This window comes from Cuculus canorus, chromosome 14 (genome assembly GCF_017976375.1).
Source record: "Cuculus canorus isolate bCucCan1 chromosome 14, bCucCan1.pri, whole genome shotgun sequence".
Taxonomy (NCBI): domain Eukaryota; kingdom Metazoa; phylum Chordata; class Aves; order Cuculiformes; family Cuculidae; genus Cuculus; species Cuculus canorus.
The window spans coordinates 20,462,096-20,479,732 of NC_071414.1; the positions used below are offsets into that span (position 1 = coordinate 20,462,096).

Genomic DNA, 17,637 nt, shown 5'->3' on the forward strand with positions numbered 1-17,637 from the left:
AGGAATAAAATTAACTAGAGTTCCCAAGACTCCAAGCAGAACAAAGATAAATGCACAAGCCCACAGCTTTGAATTTGTCACATTACCAGGTACTGGTGTCTGAGTTGACATGGTGCTGTTGTCTCACCGTGTCCATCATGCACCCCTGGCAAGGCCACCCAGCACTGCCTGCAGCTGCGCACCCAACCACAGGGACGGTCTCCTGCCCTGGAACCTGCCATAGGAATTCTACCTGCTCCACCTAACCTGTCCTAAGAACATTTAACATGGCCTGTCCGTCCCACACACCCTCCCAGCTGCTCCCAGGCCAAAGCAGTTTCACTTTTCTTTCCCTTTTTTCCTGCTAAAAAGTGCTGAGTCTGGCAAGCAGGAGGTTTACCAGTGGTAACAATAAGTGTACATGCCTGCAGTCAAGCACACGGGTACATAATGTGGCAAGTGAAGTCTCAACCAACTGCCTTTAGCTGCATGGCCTGCTGGATGCACAGCTGCTCGTCTCCTGAGAAAGGGGAGCCTAGAAACACTTGTAAATAATCCTTTGCCGTTCTGCTTCTTTCTGCGGGTAAAACACTCCTGTCAGAAAGGCACAGACATCTTCTCCCTGCCACACAGAAAAGCCTTACGCAAAGAGGGCAACTTGCATTTTGACTGGTTTAGGTGTTCAAGGAGATGGTGGGAAAGGGAACAAGTCAAAGCCCTCAACAGCCAACACTCCTGAGCAACACAGACAAGCTGCGGAGCAACGGTTCTCCCATCCTGGTGCCATAAATGACACGGGACATCAGGACTGCACAGGCAGAGGCATCGAGACCAGAATGTCACACCTGCATTGAACAGACAGACAGAGCTGGTGACAAAGCAGCGCATCTGCGTTCGTATCATATGGGAGTGGCGAGGGGATGTGCTGGTTGGAATCTGCAGCCCAGGACACTCACGGGCCACCTTCACACAGAAGCTGAGGGTGGCATTTGGCCCCGAGAACCTAACTTACAGTAAGCCTGATTGTATTAAGCACCACACAGCATATTGTTTCATTTGTAATGAGTTTTAGACTTCAGAAGCTGAGAATCCCATCTGCAAGAGCAGACTGTTACAGGATTCAGCTATTAATAGCCACTGGTACACACTTACTTTTAGCCGAGGGACACAAGGTGGGAGGAGACAACCAGATGGAGATAGCACATTAGGGTGACACAAACTAAAAAAAAGGACGATCCACTTCCCCACATCCTCACACACATCTCAGGCTTGCAGCAGGGAGCAAACAAAGTGTCACATGTGATTAACTCATAAACATCCCAATTAGAAAATTCTTACATTAAATCAAATGTCCAAACACGACAAGACTCCACTGCCTCCGCCTTAGAGCCCTGTACGGACAAGGTGGTTCTGCAGACTTCAGTTCTAGCTTCAAAGCAGCTTCACCAAGATCAGTGCCCAGTCTGAAAGCACACTAATGGCTAAGAATCAGTCAATACATCCGGAACATAAAAGTAAGAAGCCTTCCCTTGTTTACAAACTGCTCTGAGACTACTAGTGAAGGAGCACTAGATGAGAACCAGGACCCACTGTTGTCTCATCGATGTTACAGGATGCGGATCCCCGAGTGCCTGGCTCGGGTTGGATCCCAGTTCCAGTGGCCCAGCAGAGGACATTGTGACCCAATACACACCGCACCAATAGTAAACACTGAAACTGGACCATCTCAAGATATGCAGGGAGCAACGGATCTGGCACCACTGACACCAGGGACAGTCCGGTCTATGAGAGGCTCTCTGCTTGGCGTCATTAACACAACCTTGGGTGAACTAGACCTATTAGTGCCACAAGCACTGACCTCTGACTTTATTTTTAAGCCCAACGACTAATAAAGGATGCTTCTTCACTACTTCCATTGCTGAAAAAAAGCTTCGTGACTGCTATTAGCTGGAGGCTCTTAATCAGTAACACCAAGCTGCTGTATTTTGCAGGACTCCTAATGAAAAAATTACATCAAGGTGTCAAACAACAATGTGGAAAAGGATCCATAACCAAAGTGTACTGGCTGCAGGGAAACTCAGACCTAGGTGGTACTCAGGGAGAGGGGCTTCCAGCTGCACTTTGCTGGATGTGACCATGCAAAAGATACCTTTGTGGTGCCAGCAGTGTGACAGCCACTCAGCGCTGGACCACGCTGGTCAAGCGATGGCCTCTTGCTGGCTTGATCACTCACACACAGCCAAACACACTTGCTAGCAACAATCTGGAGACTTCTCACAGCAACTGTGCCTGCACCTCTCTTCACCACCCAGCCCCCAGACTGCTTTCTGCTCTGACACAAAGAGCATAACAGATAAAAAAAAAAAAATCACAGACTCAGAGCATCACTCCAGCCTAGCAAAACTCCTGGGACTCAGAGGCATTGCCAAGGGTGGTCAGGACCCCATTAACTGCACGACTTCAGTCACATTCTGCATGTGGTCGTGTCACAGGAGATGATATCACAGCAGTCTGTTGGCTGCACAAACTCGTGTTGCAGAAACCAGAAGTAAGGCTGCGGTGGGAGGAAGGAGGGACACCTTCTCTGGAACTTCACCAAAATTCATCAGCATGTCACTGTCTGGAGAAGTTCTGATCCCCACTCAATCTAGTGTCTTCTAACACAGCAATGACTTTTTGCAGAAGGTAAGTGCTGCAGAGATGCTTGCAAAGATTTTGATGGGCCAACGCGACAGGACTCTGGCTTGTGCCCAGAAACCAGACAAACAAGTCAAGCCACCCCTGGAAACCTGCACTATTTGTATCCTCCTGCTGAAAGCATCGCCCCCGAACCGATCTTTGCAACCAGAGGCAATCGCAGGCAGACAGCTGGTGCACCGCTCCTACTAGCCAGAAGTTTTCAGCAGGGAACCAGTTAAAGCAACACTGCTCATGCTGTTATTATAATTAAGGGTCTGTCAGCCTTCCACAACCAGGGCCAAGTTTATTTAGGAGTTGTGAGGGAGGGCTCTCGGAAACCACCTCTCCAATTCCCCTGATCCTACACAGATGCACATTTCCATGGACAGCTTTGCCAGCTGAGGTCAGAGCAGCTCCCACTGCTGCCGACACCTGACCTCCAGCAGCAGAGCGCACCTCCTGCTCCGGAACGGCAAAGGCACGGGTCCCAAGACAGGAGTCACGAAATCATCTGCTCCTAGCAGAGGCTCCCTCTACCTGCCAGACAGGTGGAAATCAGTTGATACACACAAGTCTGGAAAGAATTAACCGTACATGTATGTACCTGTAGGCGTTCAGAAAATTCAGATTAAAAGTTCTTCTGTTACTTCTCATGTGAATTATGCAGCCCTCTACAACACTCAGCACACAATCACCTCCAGCTGCAGGTGGCTGGGTGACAACCTTCCCCCTCCCCTGGCCAACCCTGTTGTTTCAGTAGAACAAAAACCAACAATGGTCATGAGAGCTATTTTGCTCACTCATGGAACATCAGCTGTGCCTCATTTTCTCAGTGTAGAGTTCTCCCTCTGATGCTGAGATGGCTCACCGGAATCACACAGCCCAGCTGTCCACACCCACAACCCACAGCAGTATTTTACAACAGAATACCATTAAGTGCTTCCCCTAACATGAAATGTCTAAAGAGAAGGAAACTCTCTGAGCCCCTCACAAGGGAGCCGGGGAGGCATGTGAAGGGCTGATGGGGCATCTGCACCGGTCACTGCTCTACCACAGCTTTATTACAACTTTTAAGGTAGAGTAATAGCCAAAGCTGGACACCAGCAGTTTGACCTCTCAACAGATTTCTAAGCAGGACGGTGACAAAACTGTGTGAAGAGGGAGCTAGGCACTCCATGCAGCCCCCCGGCCTTTCCAGAGGTTTCCTGTGAGCTGGGAGCAGCAGCCATGCATCCCATCTGGAGGAAGGCATGTGGTGGGAAACCTGTGACTGGTGCTCCCCTCCTGTTACGACGGTCGTGCCATGAACCTGGCTTCCAGGATACCGCGTCAGGCAGCAACAGAGCAGGGGCCCCAAGGAAGCAAAGCTTCTTTTCTTGCACCCAGTTTCACGCTGGCTGAACTCCCACCCATCCCAGAGATGGGTGGGAGAATGAGTTGTCAGTAGCCAGTACTCAACAGGTGTCTGTGTTCCACACATAGGTTGCTCTTCATCAGAGTCAGATCACGTTCCTGTACTCACAGAGCTAACAAAGGGAGCACTAGGAAATGCCTACTGACTCGCCACCAAGGCTGCACGGCTCCTGTCGGGAAGCCTGATGACACCACAGTGCGCAGGCAAGGCTGGCAGCACCACCAGCAGGGCTGCTGGGGCTGACTGAGGCACCCAGAGCACCCGGCACCAGGGCCAAGTGCCAGCCCAAAGCTGGCTGTCCCTGAACACTGCTGCAGCAGGACATAACTCCATCCCTGGGGGAGAGAGCACACCAGGGCTGGGCTCTCTGCAGGGAGGCCAACTGCAGGGCCACGCTGCCCCAGCTCATGTACTAAGTAACAGCTGAAAGACCTTTATCTTGCTGTCAACATGTACAGCACTGAGGATCTGAGATGAAGAATGAAAACATCAAGATGAAGCTTAAAAAAAATAGTGGTCTTCCAATGCCTACAAAACCTTGGAAAACAGCATATTCGGGAAGCACCATGTGTGGGGCTGGGCTCACTGGAGCTGCAACTGAAACAGTCGCTGTTTCAGGATCCAGAGCCTCTCCTCTTGCGGTACTTCTTGGGGAGCTCGTTACCAGCTGTTTGGATAGTTTCCACTTCAGTATCCCTGCACTAAAATGAGTTGCAGATCAAACCAGGCAGCCAATGGAATTTTTAAATGAAACTACAGAACTATTTAAATTCCCATTTGAGGATGTTCCCATCGGGGTCAACTCCCACCCTGGCTCAGATAATGCAGCAGCAGTAAACGGTTATGTGCACTATGGAACTTTATTTCTGCTGAGCAGGCTTGGCATCTATAAATCTCAGCACTCTTAACATTTAAAGTTGTTATTCCAATGACAAAATAGACATGAGGGAGATAACAGTCTTCATCTCCATTAACGTTTTATTATTACTCAGAGAGTACAGATACGGATTGATCCAAGGGTAGGAAAATCACAGTAATTTGTTTGCATACTCAGGAAGCTGAGATAATGGTTGTGTTTTATGACTGCACTAGGGAATCAACTGAAATGCAGGACAGAGAAGATCGAAATGGGAGATTAGGTGTCTATTTTGGTTTCTGGTTTCTATTTCAGTTACCTTTCCAAGCACAGGATCTGCTTTAGCACAGCATTAGGAGAGATGGCCCATCCCAGCTGACTGGATGCTCACAGCAAGCCAGGAAACAGTTTTTAAAGGAAATAAAAAGGCTGCATGACAACTGTGTGAAATGCAGACACACAGCATTGCAACAGAGGCAGGATCTTTCTGGATCCCCAGCCACCTGGACACGACTCCACTCTCCCGCTCAGCCCTGCTGCCCAGACTCCCGGGATTCCTGCAGCCCCCGGCAAGGTTGCAATAAAAAGCTTCTGACTTGCTTAGCATTTTCCTTTCTTTCTGAAGTACTCATTACACCTCAGAGGACTACAACATCCTTGCCTCCGAGTCACCTTGCCAAAGTGAGCTGGAGCTGCGGCCAGGGCTCCATTGCAGGAGACTTAAGCAGCTGAAGACTGAAAAACAAGTCAGAAAATCCACTGCACAGCCACCTGCCTGGTGATGGGACCCACCGTGCCAGGGTGGGCTACGCTTACCACTCCCAAGCGTGCCTCCTGCACAGAGACAGCCTGGAGGCCACAGCCCCATCCACCCCTGCCAGCAGTCATCACTCAGGTGTGCTGCACACTGAAAGGCAACAGAAGTATCATGGGATGCCCCGCAGCAGGCAGCTGTATTTGCGCTCCAGGGCTGCTCCACCACCAAACTCCCTGGGCTGAGCGCTTCTCAGGAGGTCTCACGCTGCCCCCGAGTGGGTACAACACCGAGAAGGGGTGGCCACTTGGGGTTTTCTTTTGTGTGCGCCCAGCTGGACTCCAGGCAGGGACCAAGCAGTTCCTCTCACAAATTCAGCAGAGCCTCGACTCTGAGACAAGGCACATATGACTTCCCGGGGCATCTTCCAGCGTGAGCAGGGAGAGGAAATGTGCTCCCCTGACAGCCAGCACAAGCACTGGCATCAGAAACCTGGGTATGACATGGACCAGCCCTGCCCAGGCAACATGGCACCAGCTGGACTGGGAGGACCAAAGAGTTTGGGACAAGCCTGAACTTGACACTGAGAAGGTATACAGTCTGCATCACTCATGGAAAACACCCAGGTTATAGAAAAGCGTCAACAAAAAGGCAAAGCTATCACAAAGGGTTCTAACTCAGACCATTTCACTCACCTCTCACCCTACTTTGCTCACCCCCACGGTGTCTGGCAGGCAGTGGGGCTGCAGCCCCAGTCAGGAGCCACCCACCATACTGGATTGCTGTGGGCAAAGCAAAAAATCACCCCAGCAGCACCCAGGACTCCCTTCGCTGAGTGAAGTCCCGCTAATTTGTGTCGTGCTTCCAGAGCAACCCAAAGCCCAGCAGCACAGTGCAAGAGGAGCAGTACCACTCCCTGCTCTGTCCGTGCCTGCAGCTGCTATGGGAAAACAAAACCGCTCAATCAAAACCCTTCAAATGTTTCCCCTCAAGAAATCAGACTCACAATGAATCAGGAGAAATATAACTGGTGCTGGAACAACTGCTCTGAATGGAGACACTGACTCTAACAGCTCAATTACGCCTTTATTGGGGAGGGCAGCGAGGATGCAAGCAGTGCACAGCATGTCTGACAAGGGACAAACAGTGCGTTCCCAGTCTCCACACGTGGGCTCCAGTGCCCAGGCACCAGGGTGGTATGGCAACAGCTGCACCTCATCCCTTCCAGGAGCACTGGGTCAGACATGGTGTGCCCAGTCCGGGTGTGCTTTGCTCTGGTTTGCCAGCTCCAGGGCAGGGATTCGCCAGTGCCTTCAGTCACAGGGACTTTGGGAGGGCCATGAGGAGCTCAGCTGCCACTGCACAGGCATCCAAGTATCATGGCAACGCAACACAAAGATGCCATGACAAGAAATCAGTGCGTGCTTTGGAGCTCACCCACCAGCTCCAGACAGACCCACCATGCAGCAGCTCTGCTATCGCTGGGCACCCCAGATCCCCGCTCCACCCCATGGCAGCAGGCACCTGCGCGACACTGCCTGGCACACTCCCAGTGGTACTCGAGCTCTGCGCCGGCCTCGACTGCGGCTGGGGCTTTGTGCCTGCTCAGCACATCGGCGTAAGCACTTCCAGCTCCCGGTTGCAGGCGCACAGCTGATATCGGGAGGAGTAGGGAGGAAGCAGCTGCTATTTTTAACCTGCCTGATCAGCATCCTGCACGTCAAGATGCCTCATCTGTCCTAGGTGTGCATGGCTCTATGGGTCTCACCTCTGTGTGAGCCAGCACACACCTCTCACAGCAGTGATGGGAGCCACCAGCCCACACCAGCGGAATTTCCAGCAGCCTCAGCAGATGGGACTTACACTCAATGGATCTCATCCATGAACCTTTATTTCCACACCCCACACAGGGGGACACCTCACTCCCAGAGTTTAGGGTAGCTGATGATGCCCTGTTCTGCTACAGCATTTGCCATTAAGCGCCGCTGCCTGCTGGCTTTCCAGGCACCACATCCGGCCAGCGTTTTGGGGAGGAGGCATTACAGGTTTGGCAGAGTCCAGCAGGCTCTTCTTCACACAAGCGACCACAAGAACCCTGCCCAGGAGCAAGGCCATACTGGGTCAAATCAAAAATACATAGAATCATAGAATCATTAAGGTTGGAAAAGGTCTCTAAGCTCATCCAGTCCAATTGCCAGCCCAAACCCACTGTGCTGACTGAATCATATCCCCAAGTGCCACAGCTACACGCTTTTTGAACCCCTTCAGGGACGGAGAGTCCCCCACTGCCCTGGACAGCCTCTGCCAGTGCTATACCACTCTTTTGGTTAAAGAAATTTTTTCTAATAGCCAATCTAAACCTCCCTGGCACAACTTGAGGCCAACCTCCAGCCCAGTGTCCCATCTCCAGTGGACAATAAGAGATGCACACACACAAGGCAACCACATAACCTGTTTCCACTAATATTCTCCCATCCTCTAACAATGTTCAGCTCAGGGGCCGCCTGAGCCAGAGGTGGTCCCTCTGCATTTAGCAGACCTTGACATATTTCATGACCTTGTCTAGTCTCTCCTTGCAGGAGCTCTCCTTGCAGAGTCCCTTGCATTTGAAAACCCAAGCATGGGGCTGTCCTGTGCCGGCACCTCGGCACCTCAAGGTCCACTGTGCAAACACTCACAGCATGCCCCAGAGCCCCAGCTCAGGGGGAAGACTGGTGGTGGGTTTTGAGCCAATACAGCTGGTTCCCAGAGCAGACAGAACCCCAGAGCAGACAGAACCCCACAGCAACAGGGAATGGGGCAACGCCGGGTTTCAGAGCCAGATCACTCCATGTTGCTGTCAGTGCCTGCTAGGAGCAACCTGTCTTTCCCCAGCGTCCCAGAGGGAGCAGGTCTCGACTTGGTCCTCACGCAGAGACAGGGAGGGGGAGATGCCAAGCCCCATCTCCTGCAGATGGGTGTAAGCCCCACAGACATCGTCACCACCGACCAGGCACTTTCATGGCCCATCCACAGTGGATCAGAGCCACTTCATTACCTGCTCCTGGTCCCCTCAGTAATCCCTAGATTACAGAGTGCCCAGGCACTTCTGTTCTCTCATTAATCTGTGGATTAAAGTATCCCCAAGTTGGCTCTGACGCAGTGCAGTACAAACGGCTGGGTTACACCGTTCTCCTCGCAGTGATCCCCGGATTAGACAGAAGGCGATGTGCCTGTGGGTCCTTCCGACCTGGCTGGAGCACAGGCTCAGGGAGACCTAATCAGAGTGCAGGGATATAAATAAAAAGCACAAAGTATAGGACTGTGTTTCATAATCAAAGTACTTACATGATAAAACAACTTCAGGGTTCCCGGATTAATCAAATCCCAATCCAGCTGATCCCCAAACAGCAATTCACATCATTTGCAACAGCAAAATACCCAGCAGCTCCCACTCTGAATCCAGCACTAGGGGAAAACACCATGCTTGATGCTTCCCTGAGGACTTCACATGGATTTTAACAGAAGTTCCTGCCGCTGAGAGCTCTTTGCAAACAAACCCAGAAAGGGAAGAAGCCTTTAGGGACCTAGTGCAACACTGCTGACGCTGTGGGTTGGGTACAGCCCCAGGCACTTTCTGAAGCTCTGCCAGCATCAGGACGGGGCGGAATGTGCCTGGAAGGGCATTGGAACCGCACGCCTGGCCCAGGCAGGCAAACGGACGGTTGGAAACCCCTGAGGAACAGACATGCACCCAGCTACCTGAGGAAACTGGGGACCAGGCCTTGGGTTTTAATCACATGGACTGCTTCTCTCTCCCCAAAGGAGAACAAAAGAGCCTGATCCTCCTGTCCTTTGCCATACACAGAGGCTGCTTACACATCCGATGGCATCCAGGTACCCAAAGGCCCTCTTGAGGTGCCTGTGTGAGGACTCACGGGGCCATGGTCCTGTCATTGGGGCAGAGGGGACCACCTTTGGGACTCCCTTCCATGGCATGATGGCAGGACAGGGAGAAAGGTGGGATGGGAATAACAGAGAGGCAAGGGGTTTACAGTTGGAAGTAACAAGATTAAACCAGGAAAAGGAAATCAAGGCTTAATGATAGATTTCTCAACAACAAAATCTATTTGGTTTGGGAAACGCTCCTCAAGGAGATTAAAGCCTTGCAGGAGTATCAGCTGGCGTCCCAGGAAGAGGGGCACATGGGGAACAGCAAAGCAGTGGCCATGGAGCAGCTGCAGGATGGCATGGCCTTCCTGCCCAGCGGCAGCCGGCGCAACCCCCAAAGGGTCAGACCTACACTCCGCAGGGGAGAGCTTCCTTGGCAGAGCCAGCAGGAGACAGCCACGGCCATGGGACAAGGGTCCTCCTCCAATGGCACAACCATGATGCCATGGGCCACCTCCCCTCCTACAAGTGAGTTGCTGGGAACAGCAGATGCCAAGGAAGCACCCAATCTGTACTGCCCTCAGCCATCGCCAGCCTGGGACATTCGCTCTGCTAATGTTTTTGGCTGAAGTGCACACCCCAAAATACACACCGCACCCAGAGATTCCTCTGGGTGCCTGCGGCAGGGTGGGACCCACCCTCCCCGGAGCAGCTCTGTGAGATTTTCCTGTCCACTGTACCAGAAAGGTGGGAAAGGATATGTCTCCATGCAAAAGGATCACCCAGTCATCACTACCATGGCTCCATGCCCTGCAAGCTCTCTGCACAGAGTCCAGGAAATCCTGCAGCATCAGAAGGGACTAAGGACAGAGCTGGAGAGGAGACTCCCATCCCTGCCAAGGGGAGATGTCCACAACAACCATGTTCCCAGATGGTGGACAGGCAGCCCTGTCCCCAAGTCAGTCCTGCCACTGCACCCACCTGCCCGAGGACGGACCTGTCTCCCAGGGCTAACACAGCGCTCAGCAACCCTCCTCCCTCAAAGACCCTGCCCTGCAATGGAGCAGGTGCCTACAGATATGAAACACCCTCATTCATTAGGCATTGTCCCACTGGGTTAAGCATGACAGCCACCACTCCGGTCCCACCCAAACCCACTGCACACATGGGCTGGTCCATGACTATTCACTGTCACCAGGGCACAGAGCAGAGAAAGTGACATTCACAGCATTCCTCCTTTGCTTGCAGGTATTTACCTGACTTTAAGCCACTAAAAGGACTAAGAGACTTGCCAGGTGGACATCAATGCTACACAAGAATGGTCAGACCCACAGCTTGAAGACTTCAGAAGATGGGCATTTAGGTCAAGCTGCTGGAAACGGCCAGCTTTGGGGGTGAGGGCCCTTCAACACCTCTAGCCATTTGTATTCAAATAACCTCAATTTGTCCTACTTTCAACTGGGCGCTCAGCAGAATTGCCAGTGGAGATGGATTTATGCAGCATAACAAACCAGGCACATTTTCTGAGCATTTTTCACAAGACGTCCCGTGGTGGGGCTGTGCTGCGAGGTCTGAGCCAGCGGAGAACCTCGCTGGCATTGCCCCCGAACCAGCCCGCCCCGAGCCGGGGTGAGCGGGCGGCAGCGCCCCAGGGATGCGCATGGCATCTCAGCGAAACCCCATTCCCTGGCGACTGAAGCCGAAGAAGTACAATGGCTGCGCTCCCTTCGTTAGCAGCACGGCTGAGCACCAGGCAGGAACCAGGCATTCCTGTGACAGCCTCCGAAATACCATCCTCACCCCGCATTTGCATAAAAATACCAGACCTGTTTCGGTGACAGCAGCACCTCACGACGCCGAATTGCATAACCCCACTGTTCCCTAGGCTGACACACCCCAGACACCCTCATTTCCAGAGCACATCTGTGCCTTCTGAACAGGGCTTGGAAGGATTTGGGTTTTAAACAGAAGACTAATCACGCTAGCGTGGGCACATGCGGCTTTCACACGTAGAAAGAATATACCAGAATTATCTTCCTTAATTTCTTCCCACACTAGCAGGATCTACCACTCCAAAGTGCGTTCAGCCCTCCTCTAGCAGAACAACTGCACCAAGAATTGGAGCGCTAAACAGCACGAGGTGAAGCAAAGCTCCCAGCTGATGTCCAGCCACCAGAGACTCTCAGGACCCTCCTCCGGCCCGGCCACAGCAGTGGGGTCACCCTGGCTCAGTCCCTTATCCACTGCACACTCTGGCTGTTGTATTCCTATCGAGAGGTTTGCTACAGGCTTCTGTGCAACGCACAAGGCTCTCCAGAGAGCACCAGCATATGGCTTGGGGAAATTCACCATGGATTTCTAGACAGACTGGATCTTAACACGGAAACCTCAAGCTGCAAAATCCCCAGAGGGCCCAGTGTCACAGGCTGAAATCATCGCAGGCTCATCTCAGCCTCCACCATTCCCAACCAGGAAAACCGAGTTCTCAGCAGGTCATGACAGAGCACCTACAGTCACATTTCTTTATTACAAGGCTGCAGCTGCCCTTCTAACATAGCAACAGCAAATTCACGTTTCCACAGACCACAGCACAAAGCGATGTGAGCCAGGTGACTGGGAAGCATGGGAGCTCAGTCCCATCATGGCCACAACACCCTCTGGGAAGCACTGTCTCACACCATCCCACCCAGCAGAAATTCCCTCCAACCCTGTGCTGGGAAATGGGCTGCAAAGAAGCCAGTGTGGCCTCTGCATGTCCGCTGCCGCCCAGCCCCACAGTACGAGAGGCCAAAGGGAGCAGCAGAACCCGGGATGCACTGGGGTGTCACCTCCCCAGCCTCTGGACCCACCAACACCCAGCACAACGTTTCAGCTACACACAAGCAACACAAAGCCTCATATGATCATTTTCTCTGGCTTTCCGAAGCTTTCCATTACTACATAAGGCTGAAGGTTTCCCGGCTAGATAAAACCTCCTTTAGCCATGAGCCAGAGTCATAAAATTCCCCAAGTCTGGTCCTGTGTTGTCTTCCTCTAGAGCCTTAGAAGGAAACAACAAGGAAAACCTCTTTGGCTACTAATTAAGCTATTAATAAGCCCGTTCAGCCTGCGTGGTGCGGAGCCAGTTTTCTGAAGTTTCGTGCCGGGGTCAGCGCTGCAGAAGGGCCGAGGGGGACCCGCGGCTGCCCTTCCCCGGGACGTGGGGGCTGACACGACGCTCGGTCCCCGGCCCCATCCCCGCCCCGCCGGCAGTGCCGCGGAGCCCCGGGCCGGGAGCTGCGTTCCAGGGCGCCCCGCGGCTCGGGGGGCGCGGCCCGGGGCGCCCGTTCCGTGGCCGGCGCTGCGCGGGGTTCGCCCGCACGGGCCCCGCAGAGACTGGGGGGGGAAACGGGACCGCGCTGCTGTCACCGGGGTGGCCCCGCCGGGACCCCCGAGCCGCGGGGCGAGATGCGTGGGTGTGGGAGAACAGGAAGGGATGCGAGGCGACGCAGGGGGATGGGGGAATGCGGGAGCGCGGAGGAAGACGTGGGGGATTCAGGGCGGTGGAGGGGGATACGGGGGGTGGGCGGGGGGAATGCAGGGGGAGATTGGAGGGGGGATGGAGGGCGATGGAGCAGGATGCGGGGCCGGCCCCACCTGCTGCGGGCGGGCAGGCAGGCAGGCAGGCAGGCTCTCGCTCACCTTCCGTGGCATAGCTGTGGTCTCGCAGGAAACTGCCGCTGATCTTGCGGGTCTCAGCGTCCTCCTCCATTGACGCCGGACTGGCGGGCGCGGGGCGTCAACAACCACAACCACGGATCCATCCTCCCCCCGCGCCCGGCTCCGCGGCGGCGGCCGCGAAATGCGGGAGGGGCGGGGGCGGTGGCGCGGGGCTCCGCCCACACGGGCTGCGTCGGAGCGGAACGGATCGGCTGGGACCGGATCGGGTCGGCTAGGATCGGGTCAGCTGGAATCCCATTGGGTCAGTTAGGATTGGATCGGCACGGCTTGGCTCGATTTGGCAAGGACCGGATCGGATCAGTTGCGGTCGTATCGGCTGGGATCGGATCGGTTCGTCTTGAATCGGATAGGCTGAGATCGGATCGACTGAAATGATCGGATCGGATCGAGTCCGCTTGGCTGGGCTTGGGTCGGTTTAGCTCGGGTCAGCTGGGCTCCGATCGGATCGGCTGGGATCGGCTCACATCGGCTCTGCTCGTCTGGGATCGGCGCTGCGCTCGCACGCCCCATCGGGCAGGAACGTCCCGGGCGGCCGAGCGCCGCGCTGCCCCTCCCCTTGCCCCGGGATGCGCCGCTCGGGATGTGGCTCCTCAGGCTGCGCCGCCCCGGGATGCACCGCCCGGAACTCTCCTGCCTCAAGGCGTGCTGCTCCCTGAGCCACCCGCCCCGAACACCAGGACAAAGCCGGGGTCTGACGGCAGCGAGTACCCGCGAGGTGACCCGGGACAGGGCTGCAGCAAGGAGCAGTTTTCCTGGGACAAGATTGCAGCAAAGGCTGGGTGACGTGGGATGAGGGAACCGCAAGGGCCAGCTAACCCGGGACAAGAGAACAGCAAGCACCAGGTGACCCAGGACGATGGTGCAGCAAGGGCTGGGTGACCTGGGACAAGGGTGCAGCAAGGACCAGGCGACCTGGGATGAGGGTGCAGCAAGGGCTGGGTGTCCTGGGAGAAGGGAACAGCAAAGGCGAAGTGAGCTGGGACAAGGGAACAGCAAGGACCAGGTAACACAGGACAGGGGAAGAGCAAGGACCATGTGACCCAGAACAGGGGCACAGCGAGAGCCTGGTGCTCTGGGGCAGGGAAAGAGCTGGTGCCATGTGACACAGGACACAGTTGCAGCAAGGACGAAGTGACTTGGGACAGGGGTGCAGCAAAGACCAGGGGATCTGGGACAAGGGAACAGCAAGGGTTGGTTGTCCTGGGAGAAGAGAACAGTGAGGTCTGGGTGACCTGGGACAGGGGTGCAGCAAGAACAGAGTGACCCGGGGCGGGGGTGCAGGAAAGGCCTTGTGTGTGGTACAGGGATGCCACAAAGCCCTTGCTTTGGCCAGAACACCGTCAGTGCTGAGTGCTGGCTGGGTGCAGTGAGCAGACATAGGCACAGGCCCCACGGTCCTGCGCACCCACCAGTACCAGTATCCCTAGCCCACCACAGAATGGGGTCAGCTGCAGGAGCCCTGGGCCCAGGCAGGAGCTGCATGACAGCCCAGTGCCACATCAGCGGGGAGCGTTATCATTACTGGGACCAAAGGGGACATAAGGGATGCAGAAGGAATGGACTGGATAGGAATGCTGAGTAACGCTGTAAATACAGTGGTGTGCTGCAGCTCAATTCCTTCTCACGTTGCATCATGATTAAAATCTCACTGGGAAGAGGTGGGACTTTACAGCCTACGTTGTTATTTTGAGATCCCACAGCTGCCTCGGGAGCTGCTTCTTTCAGGGGAAGCACAGGTGAGAGCACCTTTGGGCAGGGAAGCTCAAGGACTCCAGCACGGCCAGTACGCACCTCTTGTTGACAGGGCACTCCAGAGCACCGCAGCACTGGCAAACTGTGGCATTGCGGCACCACCACATTGCAGCACTGCCTCACTGCAGCACTGGCAACTGCAACACTGCAGCACCATGTACCACAGCACTGCAGCATCGGCACACTGCAGCACCACCACACCGTGCACTACAGCCCTACAGCACTTCTGCACTTGCACACTGCAACACTGCAGCACCATGGACCAGAGCACTGCCACACCAGCACACCGTGGCACCATCACACCGCAGCACCACAGAACCACTGCACCAGAGCACAGGAACACTGTGGCGCTGCTGCATGCCTTCTGAAGGAGCATCTGAATTCTCTCAGAGAAAAGGCAAGAGAGACGAAAAGCTCTTTCTACCCCATGCCATGACCTGGTGAGGAAAGGTGAATTCCCAGGCTCTCTGCTGCCTGCCTCCCTGGACCCCTTCTGACAGGCTGTAAGAGGAGGTTGATATACAACATTTTAACACTGCACCTTGAAGAACTCTGGCACTTAACTCATGTATAACTTCAAGGATTTGTCAGTCAACCACACTACACCAGGGGCCATTCATTCACATGGGGATCACTGATGTGGCAATCCAGAAGCATTCATCAGACAGGCATGAACCTAAAGTCTCCACGCCCACAGACTTCACTGAATTATTCTGGAATGTGAGGTCCTTGCTATCATCACGAGGCACACATTTAAGTTAAGCAAGCAGACTGTGTTTGCAGCTGATGCTTCTCTTGGTTGCAGTGGGTGAGATCCACACCCATGGTAACACGGCACAGGGCCTGACCGTGGTTTCAGGTCAATGCGCAGAGATGCATTTACCACAGCTTTCCTGCAGGCCAGGAAGAGTCTCAGGAGTAACACCATGCTTTAAAACCCCTCTCTGTGCTGCTGGTAGCTCTGTATGGACCCCAGAGCGAGGTGTTCAGATCTGCACCCAGCTCAGCAGGGCTCAGAGACGCTGGCTCTGGGCGAGGTAACTGACACCTCTGTGCTTGTCGTCTCCTGTCTGCAAAGGGCAGGGAAGGGTATGGACCTCCCTCAGGAAAAGAGAGAAGGAAAAGAGAGGCTAAAACCAAATCAAACCCCTGCATGCGGGACTCGGATTGCCTGTGTCTGTGATGTGTGTTTGCCTGCGGGTGTGCTGGTGTCAGACACAGCAGTGATCTGGCATTAGCAATCCAGCTCCAGAAAAGAGAAATACAGGCAGATTTTTAGGGAGCAAACATTACAGTACTGCATCCTCCTTCTGATCCCAGATGGCAAGCCTCAGTCAGAAGGTGATACCCTGCTAAATAACAAGCCCCTGCAATGCTTGTGACCATGGGAAACAAACACAAATCAGCAGTCTCCTTCCCTTTCTTTTCAGCAAGCTCCATCTCCACTGTATTTCCATTTTGACATGCACCATGTCCTCACTCCTTTATATCCAGAAAAATTGTCCTCCTCATTGTGCATGCATTATAATTACATATTCATAAGTCCTGGAAAGTTTGTCAATACACCATATCATTTAAATGCATCCACAAGCACCTGTTTGTTATGCAACGCGCATAGGAGTTTCATCATGAAATCCATTTATTCTCAGCTTTTTAGAATCCAGGAACGAGCTTTTACAGTAACTGAAAGCATTAGCTGTCCTAAGCGGGAATCCATTTGCAGATTACGGTCGCCAAAGGTCAGCTTGTAGCTGTCACTGGTTTCCAAACCACCGTGTGCCTGCCATATTATGTACTTTGACATCTCTTGAAGAGCCAGTACACTTTCCACTCCACTGGTTTTTGCTTCAATCAGAATAGGTTTAAGAGTTCCTATGCAAGGTTTCTGTGGGACCTCAGCAGCGCCTTAGGAATAATTGAATCAAACTTCCCCTTTTACGCTCAGCAGAAATCTTCCTTCACCTCATTTATTTTACCTTCTCATCCATGAGCACTAAACATATTTTCCTAATTACCGGTCTGGGTTAGAATACTAGCCCCTGGGTTTTTAACTGTTAGATTTGTTTTTAGGTAACAAAGTCTCTTTTAAACTTGTAAGGATTTTTGCTATTAATTAACTGATTGTTAGCATAGTGCCATCACTGAGGCACAGACATGCTGCATGCTGCCAGGAGGTCAGCTGTGCAGAGAAGTACTGGTGACAGCCAGGGCACAGATCTCCGCTGCCAACGGAGACCATCCCCATCCATCCATCCATCCATCCATCCATCCATCCATCCATCCACGTGTGATGCGGGTGAACGTGCTCTTGGTGAACACCTCTGGTGGGCCATCTTCTTCACCTGCAGACAGAGATCTGGGGTGCTGTGCACTCACCAGAGAGCATGTATGAATCCCACCACACGTTAACAGGCCTGCTGAGCCCCCTGTGCATCCCCCAGCCCTTGTTTCTCATGGAGCCCACAAAAAGCTGATGGTGATTACACTGCACTAAGCCAGTTTATTTCTCATGTTTTCAACTACAAGCTGCAGAATCTGTAACCCATATCCAGGGTGGAGTTCCTGTCTTGTGAACCTTAATTAGCATGACTTCAGGAACACCAGTTATTTACT

At 53.6% G+C, this 17,637-nt stretch overlaps 1 protein-coding gene across 3 annotated transcripts in view; it reads right to left on the bottom strand.

Moving 5' to 3' along the window:
* Positions 1-17,637, bottom strand: part of PPP2R2B (protein phosphatase 2 regulatory subunit Bbeta) — a 76,136-nt gene that overhangs the window by 45,729 nt on the left and 12,770 nt on the right. Inside the window, exon 1 of one of the 3 annotated variants that reach the window (XM_054080008.1) lies at positions 13,234-13,452. The exons of the other annotated variants lie outside the window; for them this stretch is intronic. Coding sequence (XP_053935983.1) covers positions 13,234-13,303 — 70 coding nt within the window. The 5' untranslated portion in view covers positions 13,304-13,452. Of the gene's footprint in view, positions 1-13,233; positions 13,453-17,637 lie in introns of those variants that run through there. 3 annotated transcript variants of the gene reach the window in all.